The following is a 26,737-nucleotide window of genomic DNA, read 5'->3' on the forward strand; positions in this document are numbered from 1 at the left end:
TAAAGGTAAGGTCTGTCTATAGTAAAGGTGAGGTCTGTCTATAGTAAAGGTGAGGTCTGTCTATAGTAAAGGTAAGGTCTGTCTATAGTAAAGGTAAGGTCTGTCTATAGTAAAGGTTGAGGTCTGTCTATAGTAAAGGTGAGGTCTGTCTATAGTAAAGGTGAGGTCTGTCTATAGTAAAGGTAAGGTCTGTCTATAGTAAAGGTGAGGTCTGTCTATAGTAAAGGTTAAGGTCTGTCTATAGTAAAGGTAAGGTCTGTCTATAGTAAAGGTAAGGTCTGTCTATAGTAAAGGTGAGGTCTGTCTATAGTAAAGGTGAGGTCTGTCTATAGTAAAGGTTAAGGTCTGTCTATAGTAAAGGTGAGGTCTGTCTATAGTAAAGGTAAGGTCTGTCTATAGTAAAGGTGAGGTCTGTCTATAGTAAAGGTAAGGTCTGTCTATAGTAAAGGTAAGGTCTGTCTATAGTAAAGGTGAGGTCTGTCTATAGTAAAGGTGAGGTCTGTCTATAGTAAAGGTGAGGTCTGTCTATAGTAAAGGTAAGGTCTGTCTATAGTAAAGGTAAGGTCTGTCTATAGTAAAGGTTGAGGTCTGTCTATAGTAAAGGTGAGGTCTGTCTATAGTAAAGGTGAGGTCTGTCTATAGTAAAGGTAAGGTCTGTCTATAGTAAAGGTAAGGTCTGTCTATAGTAAAGGTGAGGTCTGTCTATAGTAAAGGTGAGGTCTGTCTATAGTAAAGGTAAGGTCTGTCTATAGTAAAGGTAAGGTCTGTCTATAGTAAAGGTTGAGGTCTGTCTATAGTAAAGGTAAGGTCTGTCTATAGTAAAGGTGAGGTCTGTCTATAGTAAAGGTAAGGTCTGTCTATAGTAAAGGTGAGGTCTGTCTATAGTAAAGGTAAGGTCTGTCTATAGTAAAGGTAAGGTCTGTCTATAGTAAAGGTGAGGTCTGTCTATAGTAAAGGTAAGGTCTGTCTATAGTAAAGGTGAGGTCTGTCTATAGTAAAGGTGAGGTCTGTCTATAGTAAAGGTGAGGTCTGTCTATAGTAAAGGTGAGGTCTGTCTATAGTAAAGGTGAGGTCTGTCTATAGTAAAGGTGAGGTCTGTCTATAGTAAAGGTAAGGTCTGTCTATAGTAAAGGTTAAGGTCTGTCTATAGTAAAGGTAAGGTCTGTCTATAGTAAAGGTAAGGTCTGTCTATAGTAAAGGTTAAGGTCTGTCTATAGTAAAGGTGAGGTCTGTCTATAGTAAAGGTGAGGTCTGTCTATAGTAAAGGTAAGGTCTGTCTATAGTAAAGGTAAGGTCTGTCTGTCTATAGTAAAGGTTAAGGTCTGTCTATAGTAAAGGTGAGGTCTGTCTATAGTAAAGGTGAGGTCTGTCTATAGTAAAGGTGAGGTCTGTCTATAGTAAAGGTAGGGTCTGTCTATAGTAAAGGTGAGGTCTGTCTATAGTAAAGGTTGAGGTCTGTATATAGTAAAGGTGAGGTCTGTCTATAGTAAAGGTAAGGTCTGTCTATAGTAAAGGTAAGGTCTGTCTATAGTAAAGGTAAGGTCTGTCTATAGTAAAGGTTAAGGTCTGTCTATAGTAAAGGTGAGGTCTGTCTATAGTAAAGGTAGGTCTGTCTATAGTAAAGGTGAGGTCTGTCTATAGTAAAGGTTGAGGTCTGTATATAGTAAAGGTGAGGTCTGTCTATAGTAAAGGTAAGGTCTGTCTATAGTAAAGGTAAGGTCTGTCTATAGTAAAGGTAAGGTCTGTCTATAGTAAAGGTTAAGGTCTGTCTATAGTAAAGGTGAGGTCTGTCTATAGTAAAGGTGAGGTCTGTCTATAGTAAAGGTGAGGTCTGTCTATAGTAAAGGTGAGGTCTGTCTATAGTAAAGGTGAGGTCTGTCTATAGTAAAGGTAAGGTCTGTCTATAGTAAAGGTTAAGGTCTGTCTATAGTAAAGGTAAGGTCTGTCTATAGTAAAGGTAAGGTCTGTCTATAGTAAAGGTAAGGTCTGTCTATAGTAAAGGTGAGGTCTGTCTATAGTAAAGGTGAGGTCTGTCTATAATAAAGGTGAGGTCTGTCTATAGTAAAGGTGAGGTCTGTCTATAGTAAAGGTAAGGTCTGTCTATAGTAAAGGTGAGGTCTGTCTATAGTAAAGGTAAGGTCTGTCTATAGTAAAGGTAAGGTCTGTCTATAGTAAAGGTAAGGTCTGTCTATAGTAAAGGTAAGGTCTGTCTATAGTAAAGGTTAAGGTCTGTCTATAGTAAAGGTGAGGTCTGTCTATAGTAAAGGTGAGGTCTGTCTATAGTAAAGGTGAGGTCTGTCTATAGTAAAGGTGAGGTCTGTCTATAGTAAAGGTGAGGTCTGTCTATAGTAAAGGTAAGGTCTGTCTATAGTAAAGGTCTGTCTATAGTAAAGGTCTGTCTATAGTAAAGGTAAGGTCTGTCTATAGTAAAGGTAAGGTCTGTCTATAGTAAAGGTGAGGTCTGTCTATAGTAAAGGTGAGGTCTGTCTATAGTAAAGGTGAGGTCTGTCTATAGTAAAGGTGAGGTCTGTCTATAGTAAAGGTAAGGTCTGTCTATAGTAAAGGTGAGGTCTGTCTATAGTAAAGGTAAGGTCTGTCTATAGTAAAGGTAAGGTCTGTCTATAGTAAAGGTAAGGTCTGTCTATAGTAAAGGTGAGGTCTGTCTATAGTAAAGGTGAGGTCTGTCTATAGTAAAGGTTAAGGTCTGTCTATAGTAAAGGTGAGGTCTGTCTATAGTAAAGGTAAGGTCTGTCTATAGTAAAGGTGAGGTCTGTCTATAGTAAAGGTAAGGTCTGTCTATAGTAAAGGTAAGGTCTGTCTATAATAAAGGTGAGGTCTGTCTATAGTAAAGGTGAGGTCTGTCTATAGTAAAGGTAAGGTCTGTCTATAGTAAAGGTAAGGTCTGTCTATAGTAAAGGTAAGGTCTGTCGATAGTAAAGGTGAGGTCTGTCTATAGTAAAGGTGAGGTCTGTCTATAGTAAAGGTTAAGGTCTGTCTATAGTAAAGGTGAGGTCTGTCTATAGTAAAGGTAAGGTCTGTCTATAGTAAAGGTGAGGTCTGTCTATAGTAAAGGTAAGGTCTGTCTATAGTAAAGGTTAAGGTCTGTCTATAGTAAAGGTTAAGGTCTGTCGATAGTAAAGGTGAGGTCTGTCTATAGTAAAGGTGAGGTCTGTCTATAGTAAAGGTGAGGTCTGTCTATAGTAAAGGTGAGGTCTGTCTATAGTAAAGGTGAGGTCTGTCTATAGTAAAGGTGAGGTCTGTCTATAGTAAAGGTGAGGTCTGTCTATAGTAAAGGTGAGGTCTGTCTATAGTAAAGGTGAGGTCTGTCTATAGTAAAGGTGAGGTCTGTCTATAGTAAAGGTAAGGTCTGTCTATAGTAAAGGTGAGGTCTGTCTATAGTAAAGGTAAGGTCTGTCTATAGTAAAGGTTAAGGTCTGTCTATAGTAAAGGTTAAGGTCTGTCTATAGTAAAGGTGAGGTCTGTCTATAGTAAAGGTGAGGTCTGTCTATAGTAAAGGTAAGGTCTGTATATAGTAAAGGTTAAGGTCTGTCTATAGTAAAGGTAAGGTCTGTATATAGTAAAGGTGAGGTCTGTCTATAGTAAAGGTAAGGTCTGTCTATAGTAAAGGTAAGGTCTGTCGATAGTAAAGGTGAGGTCTGTCTATAGTAAAGGTGAGGTCTGTCTATAGTAAAGGTTAAGGTCTGTCTATAGTAAAGGTTGAGGTCTGTCTATAGTAAAGGTTAAGGTCTGTCTATAGTAAAGGTTGAGGTCTGTCTATAGTAAAGGTTGAGGTCTGTCTATAGTAAAGGTTGAGGTCTGTCTATAGTAAAGGTAAGGTCTGTCTATAGTAAAGGTGAGGTCTGTCTATAGTAAAGGTGAGGTCTGTCTATAGTAAAGGTAAGGTCTGTCTATCTGTCTATGGCTCTGTGGTAACAGAGCTGTAATGAATTCAGTTAGCTGGGGTGCTCTGTGGTAACAGAGCTGTAATGAATTCAGTTAGCTGGGGGGCTCTGTGGTAACAGAGCTGTAATGAATTCAGTTAGCTGTGGGGCTCTGTGGTAACAGAGTTGTAATGAATTCAGTTAGCTGGGGGGCTCTGTGGTAACAGAGCTGTAATGAATTCAGTTAGCTGGGGGGCTCTGTGGTAACAGAGTTGTAATGAATTCAGTTAGCTGTGGGGCTCTGTGGTAACAGAGCTGTAATGAATTCAGTTAGTTGTGGGGCTCTGTGGTAACAGAGCTGTAATGAATTCAGTTAGCTGTGGGGGCTCTGTGGTAACAGAGCTGTAATGAATTCAGTTAGCTATAGGGCTCTGTGGTAACAGAGCTGTAATGAATTCAGTTAGCTGGGGGGCTCTGTGGTAACAGAGCTGTAATGAATTCAGTTAGCTGGGGGGCTCTGTGGTAACAGAGCTGTAATGAATTCAGTTAGCTGGGGGGCTCTGTGGTAACAGAGCTGTGATGAATTCAGTTAGCTGGGGGGCTCTGTGGTAACAGAGTTGTAATGAATTCAGTTAGCTGGGGGGCTCTGTGGTAACAGAGCTGTAATGAATTCAGTTAGCTGGGGGCTCTGTGGTAACAGAGTTGTAATGAATTCAGTTAGCTGGGGGGCTCTGTGGTAACAGAGTGTTGTTTACATGAGCGTGACCAGCACATAACGACGCTCTGGAGGAACTCTGTGGTAACCATGGAGTTATGAATGAATTATTTCCCCTCCCCTCCTCTGTTTCGCTCTCTCCCCCTCACCTCTCGTAGGGCGTTGGTCTCCTTGTCTTTCTGTTCCAGTAGACTGTCTAGATGGTGGATGTGCATGTCAGCCTCAGCCAGTCTCCTGGTCCTCTCATGGTCTTCCTCTGAGGCCTTGGCTGACAGACCTGGAATACACACCATAGTGATGCTTTTAAGAGTGTGTGTGTGTTGTGTGTGTGTGTGTGTGTGTGTGTGTGTGTGTGTGTGTGTGTGTGTGTGTGTGTGTGTGTGTGTGTGTGTGTGTGTGTGCGTGCGTGCGTGCGTGCGTGTGTGTGTGTGTGTGTGTGTGTGTGTGTGTGTGTGCGTGAGTGCGTGTGTGTACCCCACCATACCTTTGCTCTGCAGCATCTCCAGTAGTTTCTTGATAGACTGGTCTCTGGCCCCCAGGGTCTGTTTCTGACTGTCGATCCTCAACTCCATCTCCTCCAGCGTCTTCCTCAGGAGGAACATCTCCTTGGCCTGGAGGTTACATTCAATACAATTCAACCAAACATTATTCATCTCTTTGGCCTGGAGGTTACATTCAATATAATTCAACCAAACATTATTCATCTCTTTGGCCTGGAGGTTACATTCAATACAATTCAACCAAACATTATTCATCTCTTTGGCCTGGAGGTTACATTCAATACAATTCAACCAAACATTATTCATCTCTTTGGCCTGGAGGTTACATTCAATACAATTCAACCAAACATTATTCATCTCTTTGGCCTGGAGGTTACATTCAATACAATTCAACCAAACATTATTCATCTCTTTGGCCTGGAGGTTACATTCAATATAATTCAACCAAACATTATTCATCTCTTTGGCCTGGAGGTTACATTCAATACAATTCAACCAAATGGTATTTTCCTTGGCCAAGAGGTTAGATTAAACTAAATACAACTGCATTAATCTCTTTGGCCGAGAGGAAAGTGTCACACCCTGATCTGTTTCACCTGTCTTTGTGATTGTCTCCACCCTCCTCCAGGTGTCGCCCATCTTCCCATCATCCCCTGTGTATTTATACCTGTGCTCTCTGTTTGTCTGTTGCCAGTTTGTTTTGTTTGTCAAGTCTACCAGCGTTTTCCCCCTTGCTCCTATCTTTTTCTAGTTCCGAACTATTCCTACACATTGGGGCCGTGCATTTTCTAGTTCCTGTTTTCTAGTTTCCCCAGTTTTTACCATTCTGTCGACCCTGACCCTGAGCCTGCCTGCTGTTCTTTACCTTATGGACTCTGATCTGGATTACTGACCTCAGATCTGTAATAAACGTTTGTTATTTTAACAGTGTCTGCATCTGGGTCTTCTTCTGAAACGTAACAGTAAGATTCAATTCCATTTAATGGGAGGAACACAACACGCCTCCTTTCAGTAAATGTCAACTCCTGAATCCAAGCTACTTCTCAGCATGTTTGTGTTATTTCTACATTAACTTAGTTATCCTAGAGATTAGATTCAATCAAACGTTATTTATATACAATAATTCACTTTCGATTCAATTAACTTTATTGATACCCGTAGGGGAAACATGACGTGATAGTGATATTTCTAAATTAGGTTAGTTAGTTCTATATACTTGTTGTACAGTTTAATTGTCACGGTTTTCTATAGGTGAAAGAGAGTCGGACCAAAATGCGGCGTGGCTATTATGATTCATGTTTAATGAAAACAAATGGAAACACGAATCAAATACAAAAAAAAAAAACAAACGTAATGAGAAAACCGAAAACAGCCTATACTGGTGTAAACTAACACAGAACATGAACAAGGACATAAGGACAATCACCCACGAAACACTCAAAGAATATGGCTGCCTAAATATGGTTCCCAATCAGAGACAACGATAAACACCTGCCTCTGATTGAGAACCACTTCAGACAGCCATAGACTAACCTAGAACACCCCACTAAGCTACAATCCCAATACCTGTGAAAAAACCCCAAGACAAAACACACCACATACAAAAACCCATGTCACACCCTGGCCTGACCAAATAGATAAAGAAAACACAAAATACTAAGACCAGGGCGTGACATTAATGTCCATTAGCATTACATTCCTCAAGTTATTCAGAGGAGTGTGCCTTCTGACAAATGAAATGGAGTGAACAACATGATGTTGCATGAAGTACAGAATCCTAAATATGACTCTGATGAACTGACATGTAAATGTTCACTGTGTGTTTTCTATCTGTTTTTAACCTTTCACTGTAAACCAGAGCGCCAAATACACATTTCCATTCTGTGTAAACTTAAATGGACAAACTCGTTTTTTTTATTATTAAAAGTGAAAATAGACCTGGGCCCTTATCCAGAAAGCATCTCTGAATAGGAGTGCTAATTAGATTATATATGAACAGATCCTAGATCAGGACTCAGCTTTCTGAAACTAGACTTCACCTGTCTCTGGTGTTCAGCTTGGAGCCTGTGGAAGTTGTCCTCAGTGGGTTCGAATGACAGAGGTTCTCCAGGTCTCCCTCCGCTACAGTCCTGCTGGAACAACTGATTCAGATCTCTCTGAGTCCTCAGCTCATCCTGCAGGGCCTGCACCGTCATCTGGAGGTGCTGAGGAGAGAGAGGGGGGGGGTAGAGGGGGGGAGGGGGAGAGGGGAGGGAGAGAGGGGGAGAGGGGGAGAGGGGGAGAGGGGGGGAGAGGAGAGGGGGGGGGGAGGGGGAGAGGGGGAGAGGGAGGGGAGAGAGGGGGGAGAGAGAGAGAGAGAGAGAGGGGGAGAGATGAGAGAGAGAGGGGGAGAGGAGGGAGGGGGAGAGATGAGAGAGAGGGGGAGAGAGGAGAGAGAGAGGATTTAGGGGAGAGGGAGAGAGGAGCCCTGAGAGAGAGCAGAGAGAGAGGGAGAGAGCAGAGAGGGGAGAGAGCAGAGGGGGGAGAGAGCAGAGAGAGAGAGGAGAGAGAGGGGAGAGAGAGAGAGAGAGAGGGGAGAGGAGAGAGAGGAGAGAGAGGGGGAAGAGAGATGTTCATACCATCATACCATTTCTGTACCATACCACGGTTTACGTTATTACCGCAATTATACACAAGGGGCGCTTTCCACTTAACAATTTAGGCAACAGGGATCTTGATCCAGGAGGGGGTTGAATATCTCTGCTGTAACCAAGAAGTTTGATCTTCACATTTAGCCACTTGGCAAGCTGAGCTGCATATCATTTATTTGACACATAGTTATACTCAACTTAAGCAGTGGAGTAGCATGCACATACCGTCAGTATTTCCAAATACCCCGGTATATGGTATATCACCCAAGCCTACGAGTGGGCGGTTCTTCCTGCCTTTGATATCAGTTAGTTTGTAGTTTTTCCTGCCTCATTTCCAGTTTGTAGTTCTTCCTGCCTCAGTTACAGTTTGTAGTTCTTCCTGCCTTTGATATCAGTTACAGTTTGTAGTTCTTCCTGTCTCAGTTACAGTTTGTAGTTCTTCCTGCCTCAGTTACAGCTTGTAGTTCTTCCTGTCTCAGTTACAGTTTGTAGTTCTTCCTGCCTCAGTTACAGTTTGTAGTTCTTCCTGCCTCAGTTACAGTTTGTAGTTCTTCCTGCCTCAGTTACAGTTTGTAGTTCTTCCTGCCTTTGATATCAGTTACAGTTTGTAGTTCTTCCTGTCTCAGTTACAGTTTGTAGTTCTTCCTGTCTCAGTTACAGTTTGTAGTTCTTCCTGTCTCAGTTACAGCTTGTAGTTCTTCCTGCCTCAGTTACAGCTTGTAATTTTCCTGCCTCACTGCCTTCTCTCACTGCTTCCTTTCCCCCTCTCTCTCCATCCCTCAACCCTTTCTATTAGCATAAACGTGACATCAGACAACACGAGACTTGATGTCAAGAACAAGATGAAACCAGCCTCAGTTACAAACGAGTTCTTCCTGCCTCCCACAGTTTGTCAATGTTCTTCCCAACAGTTACAGGCTTCTTGTCAATGTTACTAGTCACGAACTCCGCCATGGCTTGTTGGACAAAGGCTATGGGGAAACGAATGGCGTTTTTTTTTAGGGTTTTGGGATAAAACGCCTAAACTAAGGTCTTTGGTTCACAGGCTTAGACATTTTGTTCTACGAGATAATCTCCAAGAGATCATGTCACTTTTTGTGAATTTTGGAGCATTTATGTAATCAAAACAAGCTTCATAACTCATAAAGGTCGTGTTAACTGACTGCTACTATCTCATAGAACAAACCGTATCAGATCTCCTCAGCCTTTGTCAAACTCAGACCTTATTTTCAGCATTTATTCCTAAATTCCATTCTTTCCCCATTTATTTTCCACATTGGAATGGCTGAACGAACCAGGGGGCCTCATTGGGGCGGCAGGGTAGCCTAGTGGTAAGAGCGTTGGACCAGGGGGCCTCATTGGGGTCGGCAGGGTAGCCTAGTGGTAAGAGCGTTGGACCAGGGGGCCTCATTGGGGCGGCTAGCCTAGTGGTAAGAGCGTTGGACCAGGGGGCCTCATTGGGGCGGCAGGGTAGCCTAGTGGTAAGAGCGTTGGACCAGGGGGCCTCATTGGGGCGGTAGGGTAGCCTAGTGGTAAGAGCGTTGGACCAGGGGGGCCTCATTGGGGCGGCAGGGTAGCCTAGTGGTAAGAGCGTTGGACCAGCAGGCCTCATTGGGGTAGTTCTTCCTGCCTTTGACGGTAGGGTAGCCTAGTGGTAAGTTAGCGTTTGACCAGGGGGCCCTCATTGGGGCGGCAGGGTAGCCTCCTGGTAAGTTACAGCGTTGGACCCTGCCTCATTGGGGCGGCAGGCCTAGCCTAGTGGTAAGAGCGTTGGACCAGGGGGGCCTCATTGGGGCGGCAGGGTAGCCTAGTGGTAAGAGCGTTGGACCAGCAGGGCCTCATTGGGGCGGCAGGGTAGCCTAGTGGTAAGAGCGTTGGACCAGCAGGGCCTCATTGGGGCGGCAGGGTAGCCTAGTGGTAAGAGCGTTGGACCAGGGGGCCTCATTGGGGCGGCAGGGTAGCCTAGTGGTAAGAGCGTTGGACCAGGGGGCCTCATTGGGGTGGCAGGGTAGCCTAGTGGTAAGAGTGTTGGACCAGCAGGGCCTCATTGGGGCAGCAGGGTAGCCTAGTGGTAAGAGCGTTGGACCAGTGGGGCCTCATTGGGGCAGCAGGGTAGCCTAGTGGTAAGAGCGTTGGACCTAGGGGGCCTCATTGGGGCAGGCTCCAGGGTAGCCTAGTGGTAAGAGCGTTGGACCAGGGGGCCTCATTGGGGCAGCAGGGTGGTGGTAAGAGCGTTGGACCAGGGGGCCTCAGCCAGGGTAGTAGTAAGAGCGTTGGACCAGGGGGCCTCATTGGGGCAGCAGGGTAGCCTTGTGGTAAGAGCGTTGGACCAGGGGGCCTCATTGGGGCGGCAGGGTAGCCTAGTGGTAAGAGCGTTGGACCAGGGGGCCTCATTGGGGCAGCAGGGTAGCCTAGTGGTAAGAGCGTTGGACCAGGGGGCCTCATTGGGGCAGCAGGGTAGCCTAGTGGTAAGAGCGTTGGACCAGGGGGCCTCATTGGGGCAGCAGGGTAGCCTAGTGGTAAGAGCGTTGGACCAGGGGGGCCTCATTGGGGCAGCAGGGTAGCCTAGTGGTAAGAGCGTTGGACCAGGGGGGCCTCATTGGGGCAGCAGGGTAGCCTAGTGGTAAGAGCGTTGGACCAGGGGGGCCTCATTGGGGCGGCAGGGTAGCCTAGTGGTAAGAGCGTTGGACCAGCAGGGCCTCATTTACGTTTTTTTTAGGAATACAAGCTGGCGATCTCGTGTTTTTATAACGTTGTCAACTAACCCGCCTTTAGGCCAGAAAATGTGACACGTCACCTCCTATGCAAATGTGGGGTTCTGAAACCTTGACACTTCAAGTCCGCTCCGCTGAGAGGGTGGAAACGGAGACAGACTTTGTGCCATTATAAGGCATGGGATCCTACGGTGTCCACAGTGGGCTTTGGACACCAACATGTTACTCGGAGCCTGTCCAGAACAGTCACCCATCTAAGACAATATTGTATGTTGTATTCAGATCCATAGATATATTTTTACTCAACCTTGTGTGCCTGTCTGTCTGCCTGTTTGTAGATGAGTACATGAGCATACAGGTGAGATTATAACATTTTAAAGGATTTTAATATTAACTACCTATTTGATGTCAATGGAGGTTCAACATTGGTGTTCAAAGAAATTGTAAATAAAATAGGAAATAATTTTCCTGCCATTCCATGAGTCCTTCATACATCCACCCTATCAAACGGAATGTCTAGAATTATAACAACATTCTAAATTCTAAAAGTTGACCTAAACTCTCCAAAAAAACATGTCTCTGGACGGGTGGAAACAGGTGACATGAACAAGGACTCAATTATTTCAATATTCAAATAATGTACCTATCTGACATCAACGGAGCTCCATAACACCGGCGTTCAACATCAATCATTAACCCATTTCATAAAAATGCTTCTCAGCCTCAACTCTGCCTTTGAGACCTGGCTGTGTTTGTTGTACGAGTTGGAAAATGAGTCTAGGATGTTTGTCAAGGATATTAACCTGCAACCAGGATGTGATAAAACACCATGTTTAACCCCCGACAGCTGTCATCTAACGCCTGTATAAACCCTGTTCCTCTGCACCACACCAGGACATGATATAACACCATGTTTAACCCCCGACAGCTGTCATCTAACGCCTGTATAAACCCTGTTCCTCTGCACCACACCAGGACATGATAAAACACCATGTTTAAACCCCGACAGCTGTCATCTAACGCCTGTATAAACCCTGTTCCTCTGCACCACACCAGGACATGATAAAACACCATGTTTAACCCCCGACAGCTGTCATCTAACGCCTGAACAAACCCTGTTCCTCTGCACCACACCAGGACATGATAAAACACCATGTTTAACCCCCGACAGCTGTCATCTAACGCCTGAACAAACCCTGTTCCTCTGCACCACACCAGGACATGATAAAACACCATGTTTAACCCCCGACAGCTGTCATCTAACGCCTGTATAAACCCTGTTCCTCTGCACCACACCAGGACATGATAAAACACCATGTTTAAACCCCGACAGCTGTCATCTAACACCTGTACAAACCCTGTTCCTCTGCACCACACCAGGACATGATAAAACACCATGTTTAACCCCCGACAGCTGTCATCTAACGCCTGTACAAACCCTGTTCCTCTGCACCACACCAGGACATGATAAAACACCATGTTTAAACCCCGACAGCTGTCATCTAACCCCTGTACACCTGTACAAACCCTGTTCCTCTGCACCACATACAGGACATGATAAAACACCATGTTTAACCCCCGATTTTGTCATCTAACCCTATTTGATGTCAAACCCTGTTCCTCTGCAACACACCAGGACATGATAAAACACCATGTTTAACCCCCGACAGCTGTCATCTAACGCCTGTATAAACCCTGTTCCTCTGCACCACACCAGGACATGATAAAACACCATGTTTAAACCCCGACAGCTGTCATCTAACACCTGTATAAACCCTGTTCCTCTGCACCACACCAGGACATGATAAAACACCATGTTTAACCCCCGACAGCTGTCATCTAACGCCTGTATAAACCCTGTTCCTCTGCACCACACCAGGACATGATAAAACACCATGTTTAACCCCCGACAGCTGTCATCTAACGCCTGTATAAACCCTGTTCCTCTGCACCACACCAGGACATGATAAAACACCATGTTTAACCCCGACAGCTGTCATCTAACGCCTGTATAAACCCTGTTCCTCTGCACCACACCAGGACATGATAAAACACCATGTTTAACCCCCGACAGCTGTCATCTAACGCCTGTACAAACCCTGTTCCTCTGCACCACACCAGGACATGATAAAACACCATGTTTAACCCCCGACAGCTGTCATCTAACCCCTGTACAAACCCTGTTCCTCTGCACCACACCAGGACATGATAAAACACCATGTTTAAACCCCGACAGCTGTCATCTAACGCCTGTATAAACCCTGTTCCTCTGCACCACACCAGGACATGATAAAACACCATGTTTAACCCCCGACAGCTGTCATCTAACGCCTGTATAAACCCTGTTCCTCTGCACCACACCAGGACATGATAAAACACCATGTTTAAACCCCGACAGCTGTCATCTAACCCCTGTACAAACCCTGTTCCTCTGCACCACACCAGGACATGATAAAACACCATGTTTAAACCCCGACAGCTGTCATCTAACGCCTGTATAAACCCTGTTCCTCTGCACCACACCAGGACATGATAAAACACCATGTTTAACCCCCGACAGCTGTCATCTAACGCCTGTATAAACCCTGTTCCTCTGCACCACACCAGGACGTGATAAAACACCATGTTTAACCCCGACAGCTGTCATCTAACGCCTGTATAAACCCTGTTCCTCTGCACCACACCAGGACATGATAAAACACCATGTTTAACCCCCGACAGCTGTCATCTAACACCTGTATAAACCCTGTTCCTCTGCACCACACCAGGACGTGATAAAACACCATGTTTAACCCCCGACAGCTGTCATCTAACGCCTGAACAAACCCTGTTCCTCTGCACCACACCAGGACATGATAAAACACCATGTTTAAACCCCGACAGCTGTCATCTAACCCCTGTACAAACCCTGTTCCTCTGCACCACACCAGGACATGATAAAACACCATGTTTAAACCCCGACAGCTGTCATCTAACGCCTGTATAAACCCTGTTCCTCTGCACCACACCAGGACATGATAAAACACCATGTTTAACCCCCAACAGCTGTCATCTAACACCTGAACAAACCCTGTTCCTCTGCATCACACCAGGACATGATAAAACACCATGTTTAACCCCCGACAGCTGTCATCTAACGCCTGTATAAACCCTGTTCCTCTGCACCACACCAGGACATGATAAAACACCATGTTTAACCCCCGACAGCTGTCATCTAACGCCTGTATAAACCCTGTTCCTCTGCACCACACCAGGACATGATAAAACACCATGTTTAACCCCCGACAGCTGTCATCTAACGCCTGAACAAACCCTGTTCCTCTGCACCACACCAGGACATGATAAAACATCATGTTTAACCCCCGACAGCTGTCATCTAACGCCTGTATAAACCCTGTTCCTCTGCACCACACCAGGACATGATAAAACACCATGTTTAACCCCCGACAGCTGTCATCTAACCCCTGTACAAACCCTGTTCCTCTGCACCACACCAGGACGTGATAAAACACCATGTTTAAACCCCGACAGCTGTCATCTAACACCTGTACAAACCCTGTTCCTCTGCACCACACCAGGACATGATAAAACACCATGTTTAACCCCCGACAGCTGTCATCTAACACCTGTACAAACCCTGTTCCTCTGCACCACACCAGGACATGATAAAACACCATGTTTAACCCCGACAGCTGTCATCTAACCCCTGAACAAACCCTGTTCCTCTGCACCACACCAGGACATGATAAAACACCATGTTTAACCCCCGACAGCTGTCATCTAACACCTGTACAAACCCTGTTCCTCTGCACCACACCAGGACATGATAAAACACCATGTTTAAACCCCGACAGCTGTCATCTAACCCCTGTACACCTGTACAAACCCTGTTCCTCTGCACCACACCAGGACATGATAAAACACCATGTTTAACCCCCGACAGCTGTCATCTAACACCTGTACAAACCCTGTTCCTCTGCACCACACCAGGACATGATAAAACACCATGTTTAACCACCAACAGCTGTCATCTAACCCCTGTACAAACCCTGTTCCTCTGCACCACACCAGGACATGATAAAACACCATGTTTAACCCCCGACAGCTGTCATCTAACCCCTGTACAAACCCTGTTCCTCTGCACCACACCAGGGTGATAAAACACCATGTTTAACCCCCGACAGCTGTCATCTAACCCCTGTACAAACCCTGTTCCTCTGCATCACACCAGGGTGTGATAAAACACCATGTTTAACCCCCGACAGCTGTCATCTAACCCTTGTACACCTGTACAAACCCTGTTCCTCTGCACCACACCGGGACGTGATATGTGTGGATAAAGGTGACATTGTGAAATGTTGAAGGATTTCATGGAACGGAAGTAAAATGATTTCAATATTAAAATAATGTGCCTATCTGATGTGAATGGTCAAAGCAGCTGTGGGATGTTGTTGTGGTCTGGTAATATGAGGTCGACCATGTTAGTCAATAGGACTGTGACTACGCCAGTAGTGTGACATTTTTTTCCATGGTCCTTTAAAAACCTCCTGTATATAAAATATTTTGTGCAAAATGTATGGGCTAGATATTTCAAAATGTATGGGCTTGATATTTCAAAATGTACGGGCTAGATATTTCAAAATGTATGGGCTAGATATTTCAAAATGTACGGGCTAGATATTTCAAAATGTATGGGCTAGATATTTAAAAATGTACGGGCTAGATATTTCAAAATGTGTGGGCTAGATATTTCAAAATGTACGGGCTAGATATTTCAAAATGTATGGGCTAGATATTTCAAAAAATATGGGCTAGGTATTTCAAAATGTATGGGCTAGATATTTCAAAATGTATGGGCTAGATATTTCAAAATGTATGGGCTAGATATTTCAACTGTGTACGGCAAGGTGAACGTCTGACTCAACACGTTTATGACGCTGCTTTGACCCACGCCTCAAAGCTAAATCAAATCAAATGTATTTATATAGCCCTTCGTACATCAGCTGATATCTCAAAGTGCTGTACAGAAACCCAGCCTAAAACCCCAAACAGCAAGCAATGCAGGTGTAGAAGCACGGTGGCAAGGAAAAACTCCCTAGAAAGGCCAAAACCTAGGAAGAAATCTAGAGAGGAACCAGGCTATGTGGGGTGGCCAGTCTTCTCCTGGCTGTGCCGGGTGGAGATTATAACAGAACATGGCCCAGAGGACAGACAGCTGTTTAACGTGAGAGGCTCAGCCCTGTTAGGACTGTACGCCTGGCAGTCCTAACATGGGGGCGATAGGGTAGCCTAGTGGTTACACCATGCCCACAGACAACGCCCACTAGAGTTAATGATTCCACCTCTTCCTTTTAAACGGAGGTGTGTGAGAGGTGTGTGTCATTTATTTGAGCTGTGAGGTGCTGGTGAGACACATCTTTCTGTTGCTCAGCAGTGTGCAACTCCTCCTCCTCAGCTGTGGTGTTGATAGATACTAATAGCACAAAGGCAACACCACATACAGGGTTCTCCCAGGGATCTTTTTTAACAAAGAGGTGCTACTGAGTACAGCGGGATGGAGGACATTTCCTGCACTCTAAAGCAAAGAAATACTCCATTCGGGTGTGGTGCCAGGCCTTAAATGATTACAAATAACATTTTTTTAAATGACAGTGGCGCAACCAGACCACAAGGTGGCGTAGTGCAACTCTTACATTCTTTGAGGAGAACCCGGACATAGAAAGATTATATGGACTAGTCATGGTTTCTGTTCGGTTGTCCAGGTCTCAGAGATTCTTCAAGAACTTATCTCTGATCCTCCTGAGTGGATCCGTCTCTCTGCTCCTGTGGGCCGCTCTCAGACGCCCGCCGGGCTCTGACAGGAGTCCTCTCCCCGCTCTGGACCTCCTGCCCCCGGACTACGCTGCCGACCTGCCGGCCTGCTCAGCCATCATCCAGGGAGACCTGGAGGGTCTGGAGAGGAAGCAGCTCAGCCTCCTGCTGAAGACCATGAAGAAACAGCAGCTGCTGTCAGAGGCCTTCTACCACAACGTGACTCAGGACTGTCAGAGGTACGTCACAGAAAGAGAGTTCATCAGCGTTCCTCTCAGTCAGGAGGAGAAGGAGTTCCCCATCGCCTACTCCATGGTCATCCACGACAAGATTGAGATGTTTGAGCGCCTCCTGCGTGCCCTGTACACTCCTCAGAACGTGTACTGCGTCCACATCGACCAGAAGTCCTCGGAGGCCTTCAGGACGGCAGTGAGGGCCATCGTGTCCTGTCTGACTAATGTGTTTGTGGCCAGTAAGTTAGAGAGTGTGGTATACGCCTCCTGGTCCAGAGTGCAGGCTGATCTGAACTGTATGGAGGATCTCCTGAAGTCACCTGTCCAGTGGAGGTACCTGATCAACACCTGTGGAACAGACTTCCCCATTAAGACCAACGCTGAGATGGTTCAGGCCCTCAAGCTGCAGAACGGGAGGAACAGCATGGAGTCAGAGACCACCGACGACTATAAAAACAGCAGATGGCAGTTTCACCACAACATCAGCAGCAACATGGTGGTCAAGACGAACGTTAGGAAGAGCCCTCCTCCAATCAGCACCCCCATGTTTTCTGGCAACGCCTACTTCCTGGTGTCCAGGGCCTTTGTCCGTCACGTGATGGAGTCTCAGGAGGTCCGGGCGCTGTTGGAGTGGGAGAAGGACACCTACAGTCCTGATGAACACCTGTGGGCCACCCTGCAGCGCATGCCCTCTGTGCCAGGATCTACCCCTCCGCACATCAAGTACCATGAATCAGACATGAACGCCATCGCTCGCATTGTGAAGTGGCGTTCCCTGGAAGGAGACGTGAGGAACGGAGCCCCGTATCCACCCTGCTCGGGTGTCTACAGGAGGTCCATTTGTGTCTACGGGGCTGGAGATCTCAGGTGGCTCCTACAACATCACCACCTCATCGCTAACAAGTTTGACCCTGAGGTGGATGATGTGGCTATCAGGTGTCTGGAGTCGTACCTGCGCTTCAAAGCTACATACCGTGTTTCACGAAGGACAGTGGAGTCTGAGAGTATCTTACAAAAACTATGACATGTTAAAAGTTGTAAATATGTTCATGTGCATTTATTTGAAATATGTTTTGAAATGTTGTATATTTCTGGTGGTACTCTAGAGAGGGTTGTAAATACAGTAACGTAGGTTTTATTTAAAATATACACTGAGTGTACAAAACATTAGGAACACCTTCCTAATATTGTGTTGCACCCCCTTTCGCCCCCAGATCAGCCTCAATCCTCTGGGCGTGGACTCTACAAGGTGTCGAAAGTGTTCCACAGGGATGCTGGCCCATGTTGACTACAGTGCTTCCCACAGTTGTGTCAAATTGGCTGGATGTCCTTTGGGTGGTGGACCATTTTCGATACACACAGCAAACTGTTGAGGGTGGAAAACCCAGCAGCGTTGTAGTTCTTGACACACTCAAACCGGTGCGCCTGGCACTTACTACCAAACCCTGTTCAAAGGCGCTTAAATCCTTCATCTTGCCCATTCACCCTCTGAATGGCACACATACACAATCCATGTCTCAAGGCTTAAAACTCCTCCTTTAACCTGTCTCCTCCCCTCCATCTACACGGATTGAAGTGGATTTAACAGGTGACGTCAATAAGGGATCATATCTTTAACCGGTCTCCTCCCCTTCATCTACACGGATTGAAGTGGATTTAACATATCTTTATCTTTACCTGGACTGAAGAGGATTTAACAGGTGACGTCATATCTCCTGTCCCTCCCCTTCATCTACACTGATTGAAGTGGATTTAACAGGTGACATCAATAAGTCATATCTTTAAGGATTGATGGATTTAACATATCTTCTTTCACCAGGATTCACCTGGTCAGTCTGTTCTGGAAAGAGCAGGGTTTGTCCATTCAGTGTATTTGATATATTTCTGATGGTACTGAGTAGTTCTGATTGTACTGTACAGTTCTGATTGTACTGTGTAGTTCTGATTGTACTATGTAGTTCTGATTGTACTGTATAGTTCTGATTGTACTAAGTAGTTCTGATTGTACTAAGTAGTTCTGATTGTACTAAGTAGTTCTGATTGTACTAAGTAGTTCTGATTGTACTATGTAGTTCTGATTGTACTGTGTAGTTCTGATTGTACTGTATAGTTCTGATTGTACTATGTAGTTCTGATTGTACTATGTAGTTCTGATTGTATATTCCAGACATACATGTATTTCTTCCTGTGCTCTGTATTTATGACAGCAGCAGTACCATCTAGTGGAATGACTAGTCTCACTGAACACAGCATTTTGTTATACACAGAGTTAGTTATACCTTACTATAAACTGGGTAGTTCGAGCCCTGAATCCTGATTGGCTGACAGCTGTGATATATCAGACCGTATACCACAGGTATGGCAAAACATGTATTTTTACTCTTCTAATTATGTTGGTAACCAGTTTATAATAGCAATAAGACACCTTAGGGGGTCGTGATATATGGCCAATGTACCACAGCTAAGGGCTGTGTCAAGGCACTCCACGTTGCGTCGTTCCCGTGGTATATTGCCCATGTACCACAACCCCTCGGGCCTTATTGATTAATTAACTAATTCTACAGAAATATTTGATCTTTCCTCAGTGTTTTAATCAAAATACAGTGTTTCTGTATCAGTATGGACTTTAAAATAATTCCTTTGGTGTCATTTTCTGAACAAGGCAGTTCAGAAAGAGCATTGTGAGAGCATTGTGGCGACACCACAAAAGATATGTTCCCAGAATGTTTCACTACGTTGTGGGAACAGTCTGTTGACCATTGGGGGGCCAGAAATAGATATGTTCCCAGTGTTTCACTGGGCTGAGTGGGAACAGTCTGCCTCAGTGGTTGTGGCGACACCACAAAAGATATGTTCCCAGAATGTTTCACTACGTTGTGGGAACAGTCTGCTGAGAGCATTGTGGCGACACCACAAAAGATATGTTCCCAGAATGTTTCACTACGTTGTGGGAACAGTCTGCTGAGAGCATTGTGGGGACACCACAAAAGATATGTTCCCAGAATGTTTACTGGCTAATTAACTATATAGAGAAACATGGCATTCTCATTTTTCACAAAACATGTTTCTGTAACAGTATTTAAATGTAACCAACAATCACAATTATATTTTATACACATCATATGTTGACAATCTGCACATGGCTAGTATGGTGAAAATCAGGAACTTGTTCTTAACTGTGTGCCTTTATAACCTTCTACAGTAACTAACCCATAGAGATATAAAATAAACCAGGGGGGACCATATCAAACGTCTCTAATTATATCGGGTGACATTTTTAAAGGTGACCTTTCACAGAACCAATGTTGGTTTGCTGGGAAAACGTTCCTGGTACATTATGTTATTACATAACCTGGAAATAATAATGAGAACTTTTGAACAATGTTCTGTAATAGTTGTTACCGATGTTGTGTACAACATTTTAGTGAATGTTAGGAGAATATTTCAAGTATATTTCATTTACATTTTTGATAAATACTAATATTTTGTTATCAAAAGCATTCTCTCAATGTTTTTGGGATGTTATTATCCTAATGTTTGATAAAAACCCAACTAGAACCTAATGGAATCTTAGCTAATGTTCTGGGAATGTTCCGGGTTTGCTGGGAAAAATCTTTTATTTTGCATGCTTCGAGAAAAACCACACCGACCACCGACACAGGCCCAAGAGGATTGTGGGTTCTTGAGTAAATCTTTCAAGCGTGTAAACTGGCATCCCGAACGTCCTAAGAGCATGAGCAGATCCTCTGGCAGGAGTGTTCACGGACATATTCAATCTCTCCCTATCCCAGTCAACTGTCCCCACATGTTTCAATATGTCCCCCATTGTTCCTGTGCCTAAACAAGCTGACTGAACCAAATGACGATCACCCTGTAGCTTCACCTCTGTCATCATGAAGTGCTTTAAGAGTCAAGGACCATATCAGGTCCACCTTACCCGACACAACTTGAACAGCGTCCAAAAAGATCTCCACACTGCCCACCAGGACAAGAGGAATACCTACTGTATGTGAATACCTATGTGAATACCTATGTGAATACTGCTCATTGACTACAACTCAGCCTTCAACACCATAGTAAACCCTCCAAGCTCGTCACAAAGTTCAGGTCCTGGTTCTGAACTCCACCATGTGCAACTGGATCCTGGATTTCCTGCTTCGAGGGACCGACCCAAGGTGGTAGGTTCAACAAAATCTTTCCACGTGTAAACTGGCTCCCCCCCACGTCCTGTACTCCCTGTTCACCCACTACTGGGTAACTAAATCAGTCAAGAACTCTCTATGCCAGGTATTTGATGTAAGATTGGAACTGATGTCCCCCATTTTCCTGTGCCTAAACAGTGGTAGTGATCACCAAATGACAACATCCTGGCACAGCCTACAGGGTCAGAGGTCAGAGCCCTGGTGGAGAGGTGAAAGGACAATAACCTCTCCCTCAACGTCGACCAAACCAAGGAGCTGATCTTGGACGACAGGAGACAGAAGGAAGAGCACGCCCACATCTCTATCGACAGGGCTGCAGTGGGAAAGGTCAAAACCTTCCATAGTTCCTCAGCGTTCACATCACAGAGGACCTTGACATGGTCTCATCACATTGTAGTGAAGGAGGCACAACAGCACCTCTTCAACCTCAGTCGGCTAATGAAATTTGCAATGGCCCCTAAGACCCTCACAAACTGCTACAGATGCACCGTTGAGAGCATTCTGTCGGGTTGCATCACCGCCTGGTACGGCAACTGCATCGCCCTCGATCGCCAGCCCAACGTCACACCGGCATCGCCTTAATTACATACCGTATGATTTTTTTACATTTTGTGGGGAAACTCGGTTGGGGTCTCAAATTACAGTCAGAAATGTATTTGTGCATCATCAGTTTTTCTCTTTATATGTTTTACTCTATATGTCACTCACTGACCGTCACTAAATTAGTCCATGTCACTTAAATACATCCAGTTAGTCGGGCCAGCTACCTACACTTAATCATGGCCGAAATACCGACCGAGCACACAGGGCAAGCCCAAGGGCCCTATCCTCCAGGGGCCCTGACCTCCAGGGGCCCTGACCTCCAGGGGCCCTGACCTCCAGGGGCCCTGACCTCCAGGGCCCTGACCTCCAGGGGCCCTGACCTCCAGGGGCCTGACCTCCAGGGCCCTGACCTCCAGGGGCCTGACCTCCACGGGGCCTGACCTCCAGGGGCCTGACCTCCAGGGGGCCCTGACCACCCCTGACCACCGGGGTACGCCGCCTGCCCTCAGGGACATTTACACCCCTCAGTGTGGAAGGAAGGCCAGGAAGATCATTAGGGACCTCAGCCACGGAGTGTTGATTCTGTTGCAGTCTGGCAGATGTTCCAGGAGCATCAGATCTCAGACCAACAGACTCTGAAACAGCTTCTATCACCAGACCATCAGACTGCTGAAGAGTCATCCATAGCTGCCCACCTGTACTCTGCCCTGCAACTTAGAGAGATTTTTACAGACATACACCCACACACTCAATCACACAAAAACACACACATAGTATCTTGCGCTTACACACCCTCACACACACACACACACACACACACACACACACACACACACACACACACACACACGTCACTGCTGTCCCATGTATATAGAAGCATTGAACACTGGTCACTTCACATTGATACACTGTGTATTATATACTGTATACTCCACAGAGCTCATTCTAGACTATCTATTTTTGTACATATCCTCTATTTCCCTCTATGTCTCTCAGGACAACGAAGGGACAGTCTGTCATGATTCCACAGGCGACCTGGTTACTAAGCAACATCAGCCATCTGTGAGTGATGCTGAATGAATGACGTTGTCTCTCTCATACACACACAGACAAGAGCAAACACACACAACACACAGGACAGATGAGGAGTGGAAGAGAGGATGGTGTGAGTGAAAGTCAAGACTCAAGGGAAACATAAAAGAACGAGGGAAGAGAAAAAAAGAAGGACGTGACTACAACACTCCCTGACCCAGAGAAGACCAGGACCTGACTACAACACTCCCTGACCCAGAGAAGACCAGGACCTGACTACAACACTCCCTGACCCAGAGAAGACCAGGACCTGACTACAACACTCCCTGACCCAGAGAAGACCAGGACCTGACTACAACACTCCCTGACCCAGAGAAGACCAGGACCTGACTACAACACTCCCTGACCCAGAGAAGAACAGGACCTGACTACAACACTCCCTGACTAAGAGAAGACCAGGACCTGACTACAACACTCCCTGACCCAGAGAAGAACAGGGCCTGACTACAACACTCCCTGACCCAGAGAAGACCAGGACCTGACTACAACACTCCCTGACCCAGAGAAGAACAGGACCTGACTACAACACTCCCTGACCCAGAGAAGACCAGGACCTGACTACAACACTCCCTGACCCAGAGAAGACCAGGACCTGACTACAACACTCCCTGACCCAGAGAAGACCAGGACCTGACTACAACACTCCCTGACCCAGAGAAGACCAGGACCTGACTACAACACTCCCTGACCCAGAGAAGAACAGGACCTGACTACAACACTCCCTGACCCAGAGAAGAACAGGGCCTGACTACAACACTCCCTGACCCAGAGAAGAACAGGGCCTGACTACAACACTCCCTGACCCAGAGAAGAACAGGACCTGACTACAACACTCCCTGACCCAGAGAAGAACAGGGCCTGACTACAACACTCCCTGACCCAGAGAAGAACAGGACCTGACTACAACACTCCCTGACCCAGAGAAGAACAGGGCCTGACTACAACACTCCCTGACCCAGAGAAGAACAGGGCCTGACTACAACACTCCCTGACCCAGAGAAGACCGGGACCTGACTACAACACTCAATGACCCAGAGAAGACCAGATCCCTGGACCACAACACTCCATGACCCAGAGAAGACCAGATCCCTGGAAGACAACACTCCCTGACCCAGAGAAGACCAGATCCCGACTACAACACTCCCTGACCCAGAGTAGACCAGATCCCTGGACTACAACACTGCCTGACGCAGAGAAAACCAGATCCCTGGAGTACAACACTCCCTGACACAGAGAAGACCAGGACCTTACTACAACACTCCCTGACCCAGAGAAGACCAGGACCTGACTACAACACTCCCTGACCCAGAGAAGACCAGGACCTGACTACAACACTCCCTGACCCAGAGAAGACCAGGACCTGACTACAACACTCCCTGACCCAGAGAAGAACAGGACCTGACTACAACACTCCCTGACCCAGAGAAGACCAGGGCCTGACTACAACACTCCCTGACCCAGAGAAGAACAGGGCCTGACTACAACACTCCCTGACTAAGAGAAGACCAGGACCTGACTACAACACTCCCTGACCCAGAGAAGAACAGGGCCTGACTACAACACTCCCTGACCCAGAGAAGACCAGGACCTGACTACAACACTCCCTGACCCAGAGAAGAACAGGACCTGACTACAACACTCCCTGACCCAGAGAAGACCAGGACCTGACTACAACACTCCCTGACCCAGAGAAGACCAGGACCTGACTACAACACTCCCTGACCCAGAGAAGAACAGGACCTGACTACAACACTCCCTGACCCAGAGAAGAACAGGGCCTGACTACAACACTCCCTGACCCAGAGAAGAACAGGGCCTGACTACAACACTCCCTGACCCAGAGAAGAACAGGGCCTGACTACAACACTCCCTGACCCAGAGAAGAACAGGACCTGACTACAACACTCCCTGACCCAGAGAAGAACAGGGCCTGACTACAACACTCCCTGACCCAGAGAAGAACAGGACCTGACTACAACACTCCCTGACCCAGCGAAGAACAGGGCCTGACTACAACACTCCCTGACCCAGAGAAGAACAGGACCTGACTACAACACTCCCTGACCCAGAGAAGACCGGGACCTGACTACAACACTCAATGACCCAGAGAAGACCAGATCCCTGGACCACAACACTCCATGACCCAGAGAAGACCAGATCCCTGGAAGACAACACTCCCTGACCCAGAGAAGACCAGATCCCGACTACAACACTCCCTGACCCAGAGTAGACCAGATCCCTGGACTACAACACTGCCTGACGCAGAGAAAACCAGATCCCTGGAGTACAACACTCCCTGACACAGAGAAGACCAGGACCTTACTACAACACTCCCTGACCCAGAGAAGACCAGGACCTGACTACAACACTCCCTGACCCAGAGAAGACCAGATCCCGACTACAACACTGCCTGACGCAGAGAAGACCAGGACCTGGAGTACAACACTCCCTGACCCAGAGAAGACCAGGACTTGACTACAACACTTCCTGACCCAGAGAAGACCAGGGCCTGACTACAACACTCCCTGACCCAGAGAAAACCAGGACCTGAATACAACACTCCCTGACCCCGAAAAGAACAGGACCTGACTACAACACTCCCTGACCCAGAGAAAACCAGGACCTGACTACAACACTCCCTGACCCAGAGAAGAACAGATCCCTGGACTACTGTTAGTGTACCAGCTGGCATCACTGTGGTGTCCTCAGGCACACCCCCCCCCCATCACAAACTCCCAACCAGGTGATCAGCACCCCCTTCACACACATACTACACACACACCACACAGACAGACACACACCCCTTCCCTTTTGCGACATCACGACTCAAGGAAAGAGAGAGCGAGAAAAGACAGGAGGTAAAGATGCTCCAACATGAATCAGCAGTGTGGAGGAGAGGGAAGATGGAGAAAGACGTCATGAGAGAGGAGGTGGAGTATGGAGGAAAAGTGAACAGCAAATCAAGATCGGAGGAAGAGAGAGAGAGAGAGACGAGACAGGGAGATCGAGAGAGAGAGAGGAGACAGGGAGAGCGAGAGAGAGGGAAAGGGAAAGAAAGAGAGAGATTGAGAAGAGAGAGAGAGAAAGAGGGAGAAGAGAAAGAGAGAAGAGAGAGAGAGAAAGAGAGAGAGAAAGAGAGAGAGAGAGAGAGAGAGAGAGAAAGAGAGAGAGAGAGAGAGAAGTAGAGGCTACAAGGCAAGAAGGGTCTTCTATGCCATCAAAAGGAACATAACATTTGACATACCAATTAGGATCTGGCAAAAAATACTTGAATCAGTCATAGAATCCATTGCCCTTTATGGTTGTGAGGTCTGGCATCCGCTCGCCAACCAAGACTTAGACTCAAACAAATCATGAGAAAACAAATATATAATTAATTACTTGACACATTGGAAAGAATTAATAAAAAAACAGAGCAAATTAGAATGCTATTTGACCATAAACAGAGAGTACACAGTGGCAGAATACCTGACCACTGTGACTGACCCAAACTTAAGGAAAGCTTTGACTATGTACAGACTCAGTGAGCATAGCCTTGCTATTGAAAAAGGACGCCGTAGGCAGACATGGCTCTCAAGAGAAGACTGTAGAGAAGACTCAAGAGAAGACTGTATCAGAGACACATATCTCCCTCAGATTACACAGATTCACAAAGAATTCGAAAACAATCCCGATTTTGATAAACTCCCATATCTACTGGGTGAAATACCACAGTGTGACATCACAGCAGCAAGATTAGTGACCTGTTGCCACAAGAAAAGGTCAACCAGTGAAGAACAAACACCATTGTAAATACAACCCATATTTATGCTTATTTATTTTCCCTTTTGTACTTGAACCATTTGTACATTGTTACAACACTGTATATATACATAATATGTCAGGCATAGGTGTAATAGGTGGCAGGGAAGTCAGGCGCAGGAGAGTAAAATGGAGTCTTTTAATAAAGTCCACGGAGTATGCTCCATAACACTAAATGTACATAAACAAACAAACATGGTACGAGGACCCGACGCACACCTATAAAACAATCTCTGACAAAGACATGAGGAGAAACAGAGGGTTAAATACACAACAGGTAATGAATGGGATTGAAAACAGGTGTGTGGGAAGACAAGACAAAACCAATGGAAAATGAAAAAAAGGATCAATGATGGCTAGAAGACCGGTGACGTCGAACGCCGAGCACCGCCCGAACAAGGAGAGGCAACGACTTCGGCAGAAGTCGTGACATAATATGACATTTGTATTCTTTTGGAACTTCTGCGAGTGTAATGTTTACTGTTCATTTTTATTGTTTACTTCACTTTTATGTATTATCTACTTGTTAACACATGTTTCCCATGCCTATAAAGCCCCTTGAATTGAATTGAGAGAGATGGAGCGAGATGGAGCGAGGTGGAGCGAGATGGAGCG

At 46.0% G+C, this 26,737-nt stretch overlaps 2 protein-coding genes across 2 annotated transcripts in view; one reads left to right on the forward strand and one right to left on the reverse strand.

Annotated features, from left to right (window-relative positions):
- Window positions 1–26,737, reverse strand: part of LOC135515605 (ELKS/Rab6-interacting/CAST family member 1-like) — a 508,676-nt gene that overhangs the window by 415,544 nt on the left and 66,395 nt on the right. Inside the window, 3 exon segments of the mRNA XM_064939228.1 lie at window positions 4,746–4,873; window positions 5,081–5,207; window positions 7,136–7,300. Of these exon segments, the coding sequence (XP_064795300.1) occupies window positions 4,746–4,873; window positions 5,081–5,207; window positions 7,136–7,300 (420 nt within the window).
- LOC135515604 (beta-1,3-galactosyl-O-glycosyl-glycoprotein beta-1,6-N-acetylglucosaminyltransferase 3-like) lies at window positions 15,845–18,140 on the forward strand. Its single transcript, XM_064939226.1, has one exon. It carries the CDS (start codon window positions 16,180–16,182, stop codon window positions 17,506–17,508), a length of 1,329 nt encoding a protein of 442 aa, XP_064795298.1. The 5' UTR covers window positions 15,845–16,179; the 3' UTR covers window positions 17,509–18,140.

The sequence above is a fragment of the Oncorhynchus masou genome, chromosome 27 (genome assembly GCF_036934945.1).
Source record: "Oncorhynchus masou masou isolate Uvic2021 chromosome 27, UVic_Omas_1.1, whole genome shotgun sequence".
Classification (NCBI taxonomy): domain Eukaryota; kingdom Metazoa; phylum Chordata; class Actinopteri; order Salmoniformes; family Salmonidae; genus Oncorhynchus; species Oncorhynchus masou.